The sequence below is a fragment of the Rhinatrema bivittatum genome, chromosome 8 (assembly GCF_901001135.1).
Source record: "Rhinatrema bivittatum chromosome 8, aRhiBiv1.1, whole genome shotgun sequence".
In the NCBI taxonomy this organism is placed as follows: Eukaryota; Metazoa; Chordata; class Amphibia; order Gymnophiona; family Rhinatrematidae; genus Rhinatrema; species Rhinatrema bivittatum.
In genome coordinates, this window is record NC_042622.1 from 41,279,170 (window position 1) to 41,296,541 (window position 17,372).

Genomic DNA, 17,372 nt, shown 5'->3' on the forward strand with positions numbered 1-17,372 from the left:
AATACTGAGAGATCGCAGGTGGCACACCAGGGTATATGGGAGGTGCCTTTTCAGTTTCTCTGACTCCATCTGCTGGAAGGGAGGCATAACCCAGCAGTCTGGACTAATCCTGGTACATACAGGGAGTCAATGTTCAATTTATTTTGGTTTAAAATCTTTTCATTGGACTACAGCACTTACCCAAAGCCCCTTTACAAAAATGGATATACTGCAAGAGTCTATTCTACAGCAGGAATTACCATGAGAAAAACCAGACTCTTGCTTTAAGATGCTCACTTATCCAGTCTGGCCCCTAGAGCAGACACTAGTAGAACCTTTATCCACTTAAAGAATTAGAATCTGCTTAACAAGGGAAGTGGTTACAAGCACATGTGGCTGCAACATTGCCAGTACTATCCAACTAGCCTCAATAATGATACATTTATGACATGGGGTGGGATGAAATGTACACTCATATGAATTTGGAAGGAGTGGATGGCTCTAGCAGCTGTTTCTATATTTTTAATTTTTTGAGAAATCTTCCAGAACAGTGTGGTTTAATCTCCAAGGTGGCTCTGCATGGGATGTGTGAAATTAGAAGTGGTTATTTGGTATCCTTCTCCCCTTCCAAAAGAGAAGTTGGTACTTCAGCATATAATGGGAATCCATTTTTAAAAGCTGCTCTGTCCTGTTCTGACCCTCCCAACCCCCAAAAGCATCACTTCTCTTCCTTTGGTTGAAAAGGATGGACACTGCCAGCCAATCTTGAGATGACAAATACCCTTACAGCTCACACTTCTGCTGCCAGCAGCATCATGGGAGGGGGAGATTAGAAAAGCTTGAATAGTTTGTGAGCCACTCATACTAAGATCCTCATTAAAAAAAAAAAATTTTAAACAAAAAAAAAGTGGTCAGTATGATGAACTAGCTGCAGTGGGCCTGAGTCTCCTGGCTACTTCTACTGCCCCAAACAATTCTTGATTACAATGTTAAGAGCTAGGTTAGACTCCTGCATTCAGCTTGGTAGCTGGCTTGTAGCCACTTTAGTGTTAAGGCCTAGGAGCATCAGTAACTGAGCCAGAACAAATCAGAAATACCACCACAACATAAAAAAACGCCAAACTAATTTTTCACCTCAATTTAATAGATATCAATTTAAAATAAAAAAATTTACAATTCAAGGCAAAAGTTAAATTTGTCCCTGCTCAAAAGAATAAAAAACAGAAGCTGAAGCCTGCTTCATATCTCTAGCCTGCATTTATCAGCTTTTCCTTCATGAACTTGAGAATGGCAGCAAGCACTCATTTCTTGAACTTGATTTATGGGGGAAAGCACTGTGTGATCTCTCTGAACATGCAGGCTCTGAAGCCATGTAAGATCATGGAGGTCACCTCCCATTAATATGGAGCAAGGAGCCCCCCCAAAGCAGCTGCACCTACAAGCCAGCATGCAGCACAGCCCTTATGAAAATCCCTTACAAGCTTGAAACTCCAAAGGATTTAGCTATACAAGGCAAAAAAATGCAGTTCTCTTCAGACATCTTAAACAAGGGCCGACTGCAGAGTTATGGAAGATTCTACCCAGCAACCAGGACTCCTGTCCCCCACATTAACTCAATCCATTTCATAAAGTGTCTGCTTCTGACTTCCAGTCAGGCTCCCACTTGTCCTATTTAGTTGCTGCCCTGAACTAAGATTACCTTCACCATGTAGCAGGTCTGACAATAGGCAAAAAGGTTCCCAGCCTTCAGACTCCGTGCCATTGCCCCCCACCATCGCTGCCCCAGTTTCAAAACTGGTATTGAATTCCAGTTGGGCAACAGGCACATCACTATGGGCCCTGCAGAATTAGAGTGGTATAGAAACTGGAACCAATCCACACTGGGGTTGGAGGATTAAAAAAAAAAAAAAAAAAAAAGTTCACTGGGAAGTACCAGGTCAGATCGAAAACCAAAAGCTCTACACAAGGTTAAAAAAAGTTCCCATATATTGTTTTGCTTTACAAAGTGTCGTGAAGCATGGTTTTGTTCTACCCACTTCTGACATGAGGTATTCTTGTCCGTTCAAGTGGTGGGAGTATTAAGATCTAACAGGCTGAAGGGGTAATGAAGTCAATCAGTAGTGAATCTCGAGCATCTAGGAGGTGGACCTGTAAGTAGGGCTGGCATGCTGTCTCCAGAGCACGCCTCGGCTCCAGCACCCCCTAGAATGGCTGCTTCTTGAGGAAACGGCTGAACATGGTCAAGGCAGCTCTGGGATTGTCAGATGGTACCATGTGGCCAGCTCCCTGTGAAAGAAGAATTAGCACAGGTTTAGACAGCCATCTATTCAGAGCAATTAAGAGAAAAATGCCATCCTAATGAGCAGGGAGTGATGCTACTGGGTGAAAAGTACTCATGGCACTGCAGGCTGTACGCTGGGGTACAAAGAGGAAAGCAACCAAGTCCCTTGATAGATCCTCCTCAATTAATTCTTAGTAGTTAAGATTGTGTTAGTAGCAACTTTTCCAGGTTTTTAATCCTCCTGCCTCTGTAAAAACCCAAATCTGCCTTCTTCTAATGTCTCCTGATGGACAGAGGAGCACTTCCTGTCTATATTTGTTTCTCTTCCCAAAGCTTACCTTGACAGTCAGGAAAGCAATGTTGGAGAATTCCTTCACAAAGCCTCCAACCTGTTCACTGTTTCCATCATTGTAGAGCCAGGCTCTGCGGTTAACCTGCAACTAAAAACGATAACACAAGCCTCCATTAACATGCATTTCTTCAGCAGTCAAAAAAAAAAAAAGAGTGGATTAACAAAGCCAAGCCCACAAGTATTTCACTGCAGCTCACCACCACTTATGGATAGTACCTTCAAGTCTTTCCACAAAAATATGAAGATAAGGGGGAGAAGACCAAAATTAGTACATTTCCAATGTTTTGAGACCTGCTGGCCATTTACTGCCCCCCTCCCCCCCATTGTGTAGTACACTGTTCATACAGAAATAAAATACACTGGAAATTTTAATGCTAGATACAGGGACAGCTGTGTTTAAAAAATGCTTGATCACAGACAGAAAAAAGGGTTAATGCAAAGTCTGGAAAAGTGTTTACAAAGCCATGAGGTCAGCAGAGCCTCTCAAGATCACAGGGTTGCCTTTAAAATGCTTAATTTAAGCAATGTGTCTTAAGCTGCTTTGAGTTTGTTTACAGTAATTACAGCCAATACTCTGCTGCTTTGAAACAGGGAATGGCATGCTATGCAATACAGGCATTGCTTTTAAGATACAAAAAAATATAAATGGTTAAACTGGCTTGTTTAAGGCATCAAATTTTGTAGGACCCTTACTCACAGAGTTAGTATTGCAATCAAACTCTCGTTTGGTATAAGGTCACTTTTTCAATTTTGTCATTTTTTGTAATTTTTTTTTTTTATTTACACAAAAAAAGATGTGTCAAGCGTGCTGACGAACTGCAAGTGGTATGAATCATAGGAACAAAATTTCATTATGAAGCAAAAATGCAAATATCAAGTCCCAATTTCAAAGAGCATACTCATCTTGAGAATAAATAGATAGAAGTCCTGAATCCCGACACAATAGTGTTTCTAACCGCAAGGTCTTGCTTCAGGGGAAAATGACTACTTCCAAACTTCATATCTTCAACGTCCACAAAAAAAAAAAAAACGTTGTCCGTTCCATCAGTGCAAAAAATTCCAACTGGCTATTTCTTCATACGCGGTCTACATTGAGACTCGCACGTTTAAAACATGGCGGCAAACCAGAACCTTTTATACTACTCACCGGAAGATACGGAAACACCCACAGTCCTCAACCAGGTCGTATTTGTTTGAGCAGACAATATTTGCTCAAAAGGGGTACCCTAAATCTGTAATAAAGAAAGCCTTCAAAAGGGCATTGTTTGCCAACAGAGACTTGTTGCTTCAATACCAATAGTGACCTTATATCCAAAATTTGACATGTGTAATGAAACATTCAGCACACATTAATGACGTACTTAACCTTGTACGTTCACATTGGCACTTCATGTTTTTGTCGGGTCCCAGATTTGTATTTTCACGAGGACAAAACATTCGGGATCTTGCTGTCAAATCTCCATTTGGCTCCACACGTAAAGGAATAAAATCTGGTGGACATCATACTTGCGGCAATTGTGATGTGTGCTCAATCCCTAACGGGGGAATCAATGGATGTCTCCACATTCAGATCTTATAAATTTGGGGACATTTACCACATGTGATTTGGAATGTGTCATTTATGTTATACAATGTCCATGCAATTTGGTGCATGTTGGGCACACTAAGAGAAAAATCCATATAAGACTGAGCACAGAAGTTGCATTAAGATTTTGAAATTAACAGCCCCACTGGTATAGCATTGTACACAGGCGAATCATATGCTCAGATTTATGTTGGTCAGTTCTTGAACAAGTACAAAAAGGAACCAGAGGTGGTGATATACAATCTCAGTTGAATAAATGCGAACACTACTGGATTTTCACCTTGAATTCAGTACACCCTCAAGGTTTAAATAAGAAAAATCAATTTGTACACATTGATTTAATCTCTGTAAAGAATCCAGGGTCTGCTGTTCTAAAGAATTCTTTAACATCAGGTCTAACCAACAAAAAGGAGAGTGCTGGGACAGAAGGTTGGTTGTGCGGCAGCATTTTCCATCGTTATGTAGAGGTATTTTTGATATGTAAACGGGCTTTTGGTGTTATTACATCCATCACATTGATCACGATGCAAGTGGGACTTCTGTATCCCCTGTGGGATATATATTTTTTCAGAAGGAATCTTTATTAGAATATTTGGGGTCAACATTTCCATCCTGTGGATGAAACAAGTGAGATGTCTAGATTTAAATGTGTTCTGCGGTTTGTACAGAAAAATCGGACATGAAAGAGGACTCTACATGTGATCAATATCTAATAGAGGGCTGAGTTTTATCAACATGCTGGACGTATTAGAAGACTTCCTTATTTTTGAAGAAGATGTAGAACAGATGTGGGAGAATACGACACTTTGTCTACGACTGCAATTTTCTCTGTTGTGATAGGGGCATTGCTGTTTGCAGTTTAAGATTTGTTATTTTGATTTAATTGGTGCTTTTAACTTAAAAATGTCCTAAGGAGAAGCTGGGCCTTAATAGCTAGGTATGTTGTCTGCTCAAATACGACCTGGTTGAGGACTGTGGGTGTTTCTGTATCTTCCGGTGAGTAGCATAAAAGGTTCCGGTTTGCCGCCATGTTTTAAACGTGCGAGTCTCAATGTAGACCGCGTAAGAAGAAGTATATGAAGAAATAGCCAGTTGGAATGGACAAAGTTTTTTTGTGGATGTTGAAGATATGAAGTTTGGAAGTAGTCATTTCCCCTGAAGCAGGACCTTGCTATTAGAAACACGATTGTGTCGGAATTCGGGACTCCTATCTATTCTCGAGATGAGTATTCTTTGAAATATATTGGATTGGGACTTTATTTGCATTTTTGCTTCATAACGAAGTTTTGTTCCTATGATTCATACCATTTGCAGTTCGTAGGCATGCTTGAGAGACTTGTTTTATTTACACACACAAAAAAAAAATTACAAAAAAATGACAAAATTGAAATAAAGTAAAGTGACCCTATACCAAACAAGAATTTGATTGCAATACTAACTCTGCGAGTAAGGGTCCTACAAAATTTGATGGCTATATGATATGGCTTAAAAAATAAACCAGTTTAACCATCTATATATTTTTTTGTATTACAAATAGAGGTTTACTAGAATACACATTGTGTAATTTTGAGTGTTGCTTTTAAGATTACAGCACTAAAATGTGTGTGTAAACAAAAGGGGGCAAGAGGGAAAACATTTTCATACTCCTGACCATATACATAGTTGGGGAAAAAAAAGTAAACTGAATAATTGTACTGGAGGGGTTAAACATGGTGATGGGGAGCAAATGCCAGACTGGAAAAAGGAGACGTCCTTTCATGTCAACCAATAAGAGGGGAAGACAAGGGACAGTAGCACTAAGGAATTGTAATGTGAGAAGAACAGAATGCAAAGACCAGAGTGACAGGCCCAGCCTGTATAAAGGTTGGAGACAAAAGGACAGGAAATTAAGTGCAGACTGGCATCAAAACTGAAGACATTGCTGATCACATGAAGCACTTCCCAGCTGGTTTCCCCGATTCCCGCTCCTGTGCAGTTACTTCACTTGCCTACAGATCCAGTCTGCAGTGATAGCCTCCTATAGCTGATTTTCTCAGGGAAGTAATCTGCTACTGATTTGTACATAGCTTAGCTCTATTCAATATCTCTTTACCACCATTTATTGTGTGTTATGCTCTATTGCAATCTATTTTATCATTGCTAGAATATGTTATAGCTAAGTGAAAATAACCACTTTTTACCTATGATCATATCTGATTATTAAATTCCTATATAAATAGGAACACAGGAAAAGGGGAGAGTAAACGAATGCCTGATCAGTTCTAAGCTGATTAGGGGTTTCAAGGGCATACACAGGAACCCCCCCCCCGCATAGGTATACAAGATTGGGCAAAATGTGAGGGATCTTTGAACCCACGTACAAAACACTTATTTTCTGGAGATCTACCTTTTGCTGCAGAGAATCCACAAACCATTGATCGCCAAGGAAGTTACAGGCCATGTCTACATCTCCATTGTACACCAGGATCCGGTATGTCTAAGGAGAAAACAAAACACATCCCTCTTAGAAAGAGCAGCCAGGCATAACTGGTCAGATTAAAGTACATTAAAAATCCACCACCTATCCAAGCCATCCACAATCTGGGAAATACCCCAGAAGTCTGACAGGACTTGAGGCTTATCAAGCTTACACCTCTGTCCCACTCCAATCTTCTCACCTTTGCTTTTAATTTTTACCTTTCCCCTCTTCGTAAAGTATGATTGACAATGAAGGACCTAAATCATGCTGTGGTGCCCTCTGCTGCATTTCTTCCCTCAACCCTCACTTTCAGGCCAATGCAATATTATGTGCATAAAAAAAGGACACTTTTTGAACATGAACACATCCACCTTTCCTGAGTGTGTATTGCTTTAAGCAAATAAGCTGCTGTGCTAAAAGGGACACACAATAGATCATCTGTGTGTCCCTTGCATCAGGCCCCCAGGAGAAGTTGTGTGTGCACGCAACAGCCTGGCTAGAGCTCCTCCCCCCCAGCAAAGCTGTTCCTCATTGGTCCTTTCCCCTGACATTTGTCAGTGAAAGGACCAATCCTGTCAGGAGAGCCTTCTGAAAGGGGATTGGTTCTCACTGACAGAGAATAAGATGACCAGTCTGTAGTAAGTGAAGCAGTAAACAAGGATCTTGTGTTTGCAGGTTCCAAAAACGGACACTCAATTTATGAGTGTCCATTTTATCCTGCAGGAGCTAGTTTACTGGCACAATATGCACGGCCCTGAGTGTATATTGTGCACCCTGAAATTTTTACATGTAAAGACTTTTGCATGGTGCTGCTTTGTGGTTCTTCCATAGTATCATGAGGAGGAATCTTCAGAAAAGCAGTTTATTTTTAGGTTGAGCCCTTGATGTACAGAAAGACAGACTGCCTGCTTTGGGCAGGGGTAAATTTTGACAGGTTAAGAAGTGTACCTTGGGCACATGGGGATTTTTTGCATTACAGGGTTAATAGCCTCATCTACATGGAATTTAGACGTGATGAGTTATTAGCTATACATGCATTTTTTGGATGTGCTGACTCCCTTATTGCATCAGGGGTTATGGATGTACATCCAAAATGCACGTCGGGGGGGGGGGGGGGGGGGGCCTGTGATCTTGAGCAGCAACCAAGATGGCTGCTTGATTTAGCTGCTCTAAAATTTGTTTACCAGGCAAAAAATGAAGATGCTCAAAACTGGTCATGTTGGGAACTAAATCGAGCAAAGCTGCATTCACAGCAGCTACTGGCACAAAACATGTGAAGCAAGATCCTCAGATACCAGAGAAGACAATGCCTGCTAAATCAATGGCGTTGACTGAACTTGTGCATACGGAGCTCAAACAGCTTAAAGACATGCTCCAGGTCAACACAGATCCATCCGGATCACCGATGTCGCATCAGTGACCTAGCAAATGTCAGCCTTTCAAATGCGGCTCGAAGATGTGGAGTCCCAAATTGCATCATTGTTGCTTGCAACCAGACTGCTCCCTCAGCTTAATCAAAAGGTAGAGTGTTTACAACAGGAAATAGAAGAAGATCTTGCTAATCGGAATCACCAAAAAACATTAAGATCCTCAGTGTCCAACATGGTGGGCTTCCTGCTTGCCTTCAAGCTCTTGATCTGCCCTTTGAAATAGTGGGCTCACAGGATACCATCCAAATAGCTAAAAATGTTCAAGATTTCCCAGGCCTATCAGTTTTAAAGTGCTCAGGTATCCACAAGCTTTGGAGATGCTCTCCACGGCACATTCCTGTTCTCCAATCACTTACCAGGGGACTTTTTTTGTACCTGATTTGACAAAATCCACTGTGGTGAAACGTAAGGCCCTTTTGGCTCTGCACCCTTGGGTACTTGGTATGGCCTCTTCTACCAGGAAGAATGAAGGTAACGTGTCCTAACCAGACCAAGTTCTTTGACCTGCTGGAAGATCTTGCTTCGTTCCTTACCTCCTTTGAGAAGAGCAGGACACGATTTGTTCCTGGACTTGGCCTGAGGTCTTTGAAGTATCTTTCTGGGTGGAAGTTCTGTGATTGTTTTGCTAACGATGGACTTTCTGGATTTGCTGGGCTGATATAGATACTTTTACTTTTTTTTTTGCTTATTTTGGGCAAATGCCTCAAAACTTGTGTTCAGCTGTATCTTGCTTCACTAATGGCCCTGCCCCAAGGCTCGTTTTTATACATGTTGCCGTTTGTATGGCTATGGCTTCTCTGTATTATGTCAGGGTTGTTTTACACCCGCTGAATTGTTTTGGTTTTTCTTTCATTGCCATTTTTATGCAGGTTGTGCTTTATTTTTGGTTCACTATTACTATGGCTACTACTGCTGCAATACACAATCTCTCAATTTTAATGGTCTTTCACACCCTATTAAACGGAAAACCAAACATTTACAGTGTCTGCATGCCAATGTGGCTATGCTTCAGGAGACTCATTTCTGCTGCTGAATCTAAGTTGAAACAAGTTTGGGTGGGTGAGGTGTTTTAAGCTCTGCACACCATAAGAAAAAGGGAATGGCTATTTCATAAAAGTTGGGTGCTCAGGTTTCTCATCATACGAGATATCTTTAGGGTTGTTAGGTATCTGGACGGGCAACTATCCGGAATGAATCTTTTTCCAGACTATCTGCTCAGATTTTGGAGATAGGTACTTCTAATGGAGAAATTACTTACCTGATAATTTTGTTTTCCTTAGTGTAGACAGATGGACTCAGGACCAATGGGATGTACAAAAGCTACTCCCGGACAGGGTGGGAGGCTGCCCATGGCCCACTTAGTAAAGCTCTTGTGAAAGCTGAGACTTCTCAGGCTTGAACATCCAGGCGGTAAAACCTGGAGGTGTGTGTGGAGGACCACGCTGCCACCCAACATTAGCTTGGTTTCTGCCCAAGAGACTGACTGGGCCCTTGTAGAAAGCCTTAACCTGTAGTGGTAAGGGCTTCCCTGCCTCTATGTAGGCTGCCTTGATCCAGCAGGCTATGGTTGCCCACGAGGCCACTTCTCCTTGTTTCTTCCTGCTGTGAAGGACGAAGGAGCAATCTGTTTTGCACACCAGTTCCGATTTTCCAGGTACCGCACTAGAAGTCTGCAGACATTTAGATGGCGAAGAAGGCGCGAGTCTTAGAGTCCTTATGTTCATCTGGAGATGGTAGTGAGATTGTTTGGTTCAAGTGAAACTCAAAAACCACTTTCAAAAGGAAGGAGGGGACGTGCGCAGCTGTATGGTTCCAGGCGTAAACCTAAGGAACAGTTCCCGACAGGATAGTGCCTGTAGTTCAGAGATGAGCTGAACATATTGCCACCAGGAATACAGTCTTCAATGTTAAGAGGCGTAGTGACAGACTGCATGTTGGTCTGAAGGAAGCCATAGCTAGGAAGTCTAATACTAGATTAAGATTCCATAGAGGCACCAGCCACTTTAAGGGTGGTTGGAGTTGTTTTAACCCCTTTCAGGAAGCGGGACAAATCCGGATGGGTTGATAGCTGATACAGTCCATCTCGGCTCGGAAGCAGGACAGTGTGGCTACTTGGACCTTGAGGGAATTCAGCAACAAACCCTTCTTCATACAGTCCTGTAGGAACTCCAGAATCATGGGAATCTTGGCTGTCTGCAGGAGTATCCTGCGGTCCTTGCACCAGGCTTCGAATACTCTCCAGATCTGTATGTATGACAGGGATGTGGAGAACATGCGCACTCAGAGCAGGGTGTCAATCACTGCCTTCGAGAAACTGCGCTTCTTCAGGCAAGTCCTCTCAAGGGCCAGACCGTAAGAGAATTGAGACTGATCTTCGTGGAGAATCGGGCCCAGCTGGAGAAGGTCCCTGTGTGGAGGTAGGCACAGAGGGTTCCCCACAAGGAGTCGGCATCTGTGTACCATGGTAGTCTTGGCCAATCCAGGGCCACTAGTAGTACATCACAGGGGATTAGTTCTCTCTTGTGGATGACCTTGCCCAGTTGCAACAATTGGGGGGGGGGGGGGGGGGGGGGTGAGAAGAGAAGATGTACAGCAAGTCTTTCTCTGGCCAAGTCTGGACGAGAGAATCCATTTCCTTGGGAGTGTGGCTCAAGAACCTGGGGACTTGGGCACTGAGATGTGTGGCCAGTAGCTCCATGGCTGGGAGGCCCCAGCGATTTACTATCAGTTGGAAGGCTGTGGTCGACAGCGTCCATTCTCCCGGGTCCAGGCTTTCTCTGCTGAGACTGTCTTTTCCTGCGATATAGGAGGCAGAGATCCCTTGTAGGATTATCTCCACCCATGCCATGAGAGGATCTATCTTCAGATAGACCTGCTGGCTCCTGGTTCCTCCCTGGCAGTTGATGTAAGCCACCGATGTTGTGTTGTCCAACATTAGTCGAATCACTTTGCCTCTGAGTCTGGCTGAATCCCAGGCACGCTAGTCTGACTGCTCAAGCTTCCAGGCAGTTTGTTCTATTCTGCCTCTTCCTTGTTCCATTGTCCCTGGGCTGTCAGTTCCTGACAGTGGGCTCACCACCCTTGCAGACTTGCATCAGTGGTGAGCAAGGTCCAGTTCGGTGGGGATAGGCTTACTCCTCTACTTAGGTGGTCTTCCTGTAGCTGAGAACATACCTCTGCTAGTAGTTTGAGGCGAATCGAGTAGTCCTGGGACAGTGGGTTCCATTGTGACAATAAAGAGTGCTGGAGCGGTCACATATGGGCTCTTGTCCATGGGATGACCTCCAGAGTTGATGCCATGAGGCAGAGGGGACTTGAAGTTAGTCCCATACCTTGGGGCATGCATTGGTTATCAATAGTTGTAATTGTTCCATTAGTTTTTCTCCTCGGAGGAGGGAGGAAGACTGTTCTGTTTGGTGTCAAAATGGGCCCCCAGGGAGAGATTGAGAGGGCTGCAGACTGCTCTTGCCCGTGTTAACGACGCAACTGAGTTCCTGCAGTAGGCTCTTGACTCTGCTGGTCTCCTGCCGGTTCTCTTAAGACTTTGCCCTGATCAGCCAGTCGTCCAGGTAAGGGTGTACCAAGATCCCTTCCTTCTTCAGTATTGCCGCCACGACCACCATGATTTTGGTGAAAGTTCTGGGGGCGGTTGCTAGGCTGAAGGATAGCGCTCTGAACTGGTAATGGTGACCCAGTATTGCAAAGCACAGTAAACGCTGGTAATCCTGATGGACTGGGATGCGAAGGTAGGCGTCGGAAAGGTCCAGGGAGGTTAGGAACTCTCCTGGTTGTACTGCCATTATTATGGAGTGAAGAGTATCCATGTGGAAGTGTAGTACTTGCAGATGACGGCTGATGTTCTTGAGATCCAAGATGGGCTGGAATGATCCTTCCTTCTTGGGAAGGATAAGATAGATAGGCACCCTGTATTTTGTTGGGGCGTGGGGACTGGAGTTATTCCCTTCAGACCGAGTAGCCTTGTTAGAGTGATTTCTACTGCCAGTCTCTTGGAGTGGCAGGGTGACATCATAAATTTGTCTCAAGGGATGCTGTGGAACTCCAAAGAGTAACCTTCTCGAATGATGTTTAGTACCCATTTGTCAGACTTTATCTTGACTCATCTTTGGTAGAAGAGGGCAAGTAGACCCCCTATTTCCTCTTCCTGTGGGTCGGCCCATTCTCATTGTGGAGCACAGCTGGATCTTGCCCCCGGGCCTGCTCCTCCGGTTCTAAAAGGGCTGGGACCTTCTGGAGGGATGAGGTGCCTGGAACTGCAAGTTCCTATAGGGTCTAAAGCATTGCAGGCCTCTGCCTTTGGTTCTTCTGGGTGAGGGACGCTGAGATTTTATTCCTATTTTCCGGTAGCCAAGGCACTGGGGATTTGCCCCATTTGCTGGCTAACTTCTCCAATTTGCTTCTGAGCAAGAGATCCTTTAAAGGGCATTCTTGTGAGATTTGCTTTAGATGTCACATCAGCAGACCTATTCCGTAGCCATAGTTGTCTTCTGGCTGACACTATAGAGGCTATGCCTTGGGCTGAGTTACGCAGCAGGTCTGAGCTTGCATCCGTCAGGAAGGCTGCTGCAGGTTCCATCGTCTCACCGGTATACATTCCGGAGTTATTTGCCTCAAGAGAAGCAAGCAGGAACGTGCCACCAGCGTGCAGCAGGAAGCAATCTGCAGTGTCATTGCTGTTGCGTCAAAGGCCTGTTTAAGGATGGATTCCAATTGTCTATCCCGAGTATCCTTCAATGCAGCCCCTCCCTCAATGGGAATCGTTCACTTTTAGACGGCACAGACCATGGCGTCCACTTTCAGGAAACACAGGCACTCCTTGGTTGCTGGTTCTAGGGGGTATAGGGCTTCCAAGGCCCAACCCCCTTTGAAGCTGGCCTCTGCAGCATCCTGCTCCAGGTCAATCAGTTCCTGGATGGCTTTCATCATTGGGAAGTAGCTTGAGGCTTTATGAAGGGACACCAGGATGGGGTTCTTTGGTTCCACATTGGGTCCATGCCTGGAATATCCAGAGTCTGGGAAACAAGGGCTGGTAGCTCCATCCTTGTGGAAGAAGCAAAGCATGGTTTGGTATGGTTCCAGGCCTAGAGGAATTTCTCCTTACAGTGAGTCGCCCTCATCATCTGAGATGTCTGGGTCCATGTCAGGGAAATTCTTGGTTAGGCAAGGCATGCCTTGAGCCTGGGCTGATTGTGCCTGAGTGAAGGCTTGCAGCCCTTGGAAAAATTTGCATAGGAGCCCCTGATGTGCCCTCTTGTGGCGAGGCCATCTCAGAGATGCATAGATCCGGGGAACTATTGTCTGTAGTAGTTCTGGCCCCCCCCCCCCCCCCCCGACAGTGAGGGACCAGGCTTTGGTTCCCCCTGGGCTTCCTTGCAATATTGGCACAGGCAGGACTCCAGTTCAGACTGTGCAGCTCTTATGTGGCAAGTTGTGCAAAGAGTGACTTCTGACCTTCTTGGGTGCTGGTGCCATTGCCTCTAGTTTCAATGTGCACATGTAGCTGTGAACGCGGCTGTGTGTGCACACGGGGTGTGCTCACTACACAAGTTACGCACACAGTGTGCGCTCAACCCAGTTGTGTGCGCGTCTGTATTGGACGTGCCCAAGTTAGGCGCATCAGCTGCCAGTCGAGAAGGGAAGATGGCGCCGATGCCCCCGAGGGTCTCCATGTGGACCCCTGCCCTGGATCGGGACCTAGCCCAACCAGGACTACTCAACCAGATCGGTGCTCCCTTTTACCTCGCCGGGAAGTCAGTCAAAACAGTACGGCAATCCAAGCCAAGCCTCGGAGACCCGATTTAAAGTTTTCTGCTTACCTGGTCACTGTGCTTACCGATCGAGTGCCGGGACGGTCTCCAGCTGTGGGGGGGGGGGGGGGGGGGGGGGGGAAGAGGGCTTTACCTTCACCGCCATGCTCTGTTCTGCACTTGCTGCCTTTCAGCCACTCTGGGGGCTAAGTCCATGCCAGGAACCAGCTACTGGACCAAGGCACATCTGAGGGATATCCGAGATCACCTCAGGAATTCTCAACTGGGGGAGGGACCCTTAGGTTTCACTGCAAGAGAGCAGGGCTCATTCTTTAATGTAATTTTTCTCTTTGCTGTATTTGTTAACACTATTCTAGTGTGTGGGATAGTGTCTGCATCTGCTAGGAGACAGATACTGAAGAGCTGAGGTTACTGCAGGGATATATCTAGAGTGATGTCAGCTTTGAAATCTGACTCAGTCTCCCATCTGCTAGCAGAAGAGCACAATACTCATTGGTCCTTAGTCCATCTGGCTACACGCTAGGAAATTTTATATTAGGTCGTGATTTTAAATCAACCCCTAGATCTCCTGTTAAAGCAGAAGACTATCTATTTCTTATACAAAAAGACAAGGCTTTGCATAATTTTGACTCTTCTGGTCTGGCTGATCCATGGCAATTGCACCCTGACACGGACTACATCTTCCTCTCCCCACGCCACCTATTCTCATAGATTTTTTTGGTTTCTGGATCCCCGATTCCTAGCCTTCATTCCACCACTCATCCTATTCTGGTTTCTGATGCTGCCATCTCCCTTCAATGCACACTGTCTTCCCCCTCTGTAGAGGATCACCTATGAAGATTTAATCTGGTTTTGCTAGCAGACCCTTTCTACTTTCTTTCACAGAAAGATTGTTAATTTTTTTGCATAACATTACCCCTGATGTTTCTTTCACGACAGTCTGGGTGGCCTTTAAGGCTAGCAGAGGCGAGATTATAAGTTAAAGTATCTGTTCCCAGAGGGAGCAGCAAGCAGTTCTCTTCTCCTTGCGGCTGAGGTGGCTAGTTTAGAGAAGAATCATATTTCCTTTCCCACTCCTGCAACTTTACTGATTCTGCACAAAGCACATTATGAACATTTTTAAAAGTTCCCATGTTTGTAAAGCCCTTTTTGCCCGGCATGCCCATTATGCAAAAACACAAGTTTGGTCACCTGTTAGCCACTTATATCAAAAAGAAAGCATAAGAAGCATAGTCAAGTGATTAAATCCTTTCGGTGATGTTCTATTCTGATAATATCTTATGTGCTTTTTATGCCGACTTATATAAGCCGGCCTACTTCTGTTTTGGATATCTGTTTTTCATAGCTTTCTCATCCTCTGCAAAGATCAGCGGATACTCCTAGCACTATTACAGAAATAGTCCTGTTTTGTCTCACCTGCTCATTGGAAAGGCTCCAGGACCTGATGGCTTCACTATGTATTTCTACCAGGAGATTTTCAAAAACCACTTTTCCTCATTTACTCCGATTTGGTGTTCTCAAATCACCTATACTTTTATTTACTGAGGCTTGTTATTGTGGTACTTCCAAAGTCAGCAAAGGACTCCTAGTTAGTGTCCAATATACAGACTATAAATTTGCCAAAATCTTGGCTACCAGATTGACAGATGTCAGGTGCATCCTTATACACCCTGCCCAATCTGGGTTTATTAAGAATAGTTTAATTTCTAATAATGCTTCCCTCTCTTCATATGCAAGAGAAGGCTGCATTCTTTACATCTCCAGTTTTGGCTCTTGATGCTGAAAGTGTTTGACCATGTTGAATGGAGATACCTTTATCACTCTGCAGTGGTTTGGCTTTGGCTCAACCTTTTATCCTGGACACAGTTGCTGTATCATCCGTCTGCCTCTTTTTCTTAGTAAGATAACTGATTTGTTTTACATAAGGGTAAAAGACAGGGTTGTAACCTCTCCCTTCCTTTACAATCTGGCCTTGGAACCTTTTTGTTGGCTACCAGACAACTAATATTGAAGGTGTTCAAATCGAAAAGGAAGCTTACAAAAAAAAGCTGTCAGCATATGCAGATGTCATGCTGTTTCTTCCTAATCTGTCTCTTCCTTATCTGTTCTATTTCAACTTAGCTCTATAACCAGAAAAAGAAGAGTAACTGGCATAAAACTGAGTCGCTTGCTTTAAATTCTTGGGTCTTTGGTGGATCTGACAAATTTGATTCACAAATCCACTCAAGGTCTTAAGTACTTGGGTATTTGTTTATCATTCACAATGACAGTTTGAGATAGTTACATCTCTATTGCAAATATGTGATTCTGTTTTGCAGTGGCCTTCTCTCCATTTAACTTGGATACTAATAAGATGGTATTAGCACTGCAGTTGAATTGTGTTCTCCATGTGGCCGATTTGAAGTCCACTTCCGCTTACCCCAATGGGATCGGGAATGATGTCAGTAGACCACGAGCAAGGAGACTGGAGAAGTCTCTGAAACCCCCTCCAGTGTTTGAATCGTAGGAAATCCTTTCAAACTTTCCTGGGCTCAGCACTTACTGGCTGTCACCACCACACTGCTTCCTGCACCTGCTGCCTTTCAGCAGCAAAATCCATGCCAGGAACTGGCCACTGGACCAAGGCACTTCTGAGGGATCTCTGAAATCACCTCACATTCTCAACTGGAGGAGAGCAGGGCTCAATCTTTTCTCCAATTTAAAAGTAGAATTTCTTCTTCCAGAAAATACAGTGATCCCCATAGGGAAAGCATATCCACGTCTGCTGGAGACAAATACTGAAGGGCTGAGGTCACTGCAGGGTGGCATCACGTAATTTGGTTTTTCTTCCCTATCAAGATGGCTTTTTGCCTTAATCTGAATTACAGGTGGATTTTTCTTTACATTCTCAGTTTTATGCCTGTTTACCATCTTCCTTGCTGTCTATTTTGTTTTTCCGACTATCCTTCCTTGTATGTACTGTATTGGTATTTCAGTCCTCTGGGTCACCTAGCTTCTACAATATATAAAAAAAAAGTTTTAAGATTTGCTTTTTCCCCAAATTGGTTTACAAAATGTATGGGTCTCAGAAGTCAATTGTTCTTTTGCTGATGTATACTGGACTCCTTTTGGAGCTCTAATTTGTGTTTTACTGTCTTCCAGACTGATGCTTTTTTTTCTCACTGGGCAGCATGGACTCCCTGGAAGCTTTTTCAAGCTGGCCTTTTACCTTCACATAATTGTTGGTCCTGCTCCTCTGTTAACGCCACATTGTCTCACATGCTATTTTTTTCATACTGTCCTCATTTTGGTAAAGAGTGTGGGGCATTATCTCTTGGATTCTGCACTTGATCATATCTCACCTACCGAATTGTTGGATTTTTCCTGGCTGTTACAATGCACTTAGTCATGTCTAACTGGAAGCACAGTGATTTACTTACCAAACACACACTTTGGGTAGCTGTTTATATTGTAAATATGAAAAAGCAATGGCTGTTGAATACCAGCGGTCAGCACACTGGG

At 44.1% G+C, this 17,372-nt stretch overlaps 1 protein-coding gene across 2 annotated transcripts in view; it reads right to left on the reverse strand.

The window, feature by feature from the left end:
* Positions 1 to 1,102: 1,102 nt before the first annotated feature.
* Positions 1,103 to 17,372, reverse strand: part of LOC115097024 (lysosomal protective protein-like) — a 43,561-nt gene continuing 27,291 nt past the window's right edge. For both annotated transcript variants that reach the window (XM_029612431.1, XM_029612432.1), the window contains exons 13-15: positions 6,584 to 6,673; positions 2,599 to 2,700; positions 1,103 to 2,265 (exon numbers count right to left, since the gene is read on the reverse strand). In XM_029612431.1, the coding sequence (XP_029468291.1) occupies positions 2,182 to 2,265; positions 2,599 to 2,700; positions 6,584 to 6,673 (276 nt within the window). In that variant the 3' untranslated portion in view covers positions 1,103 to 2,181. The remainder of the gene's footprint in view (positions 2,266 to 2,598; positions 2,701 to 6,583; positions 6,674 to 17,372) is intronic.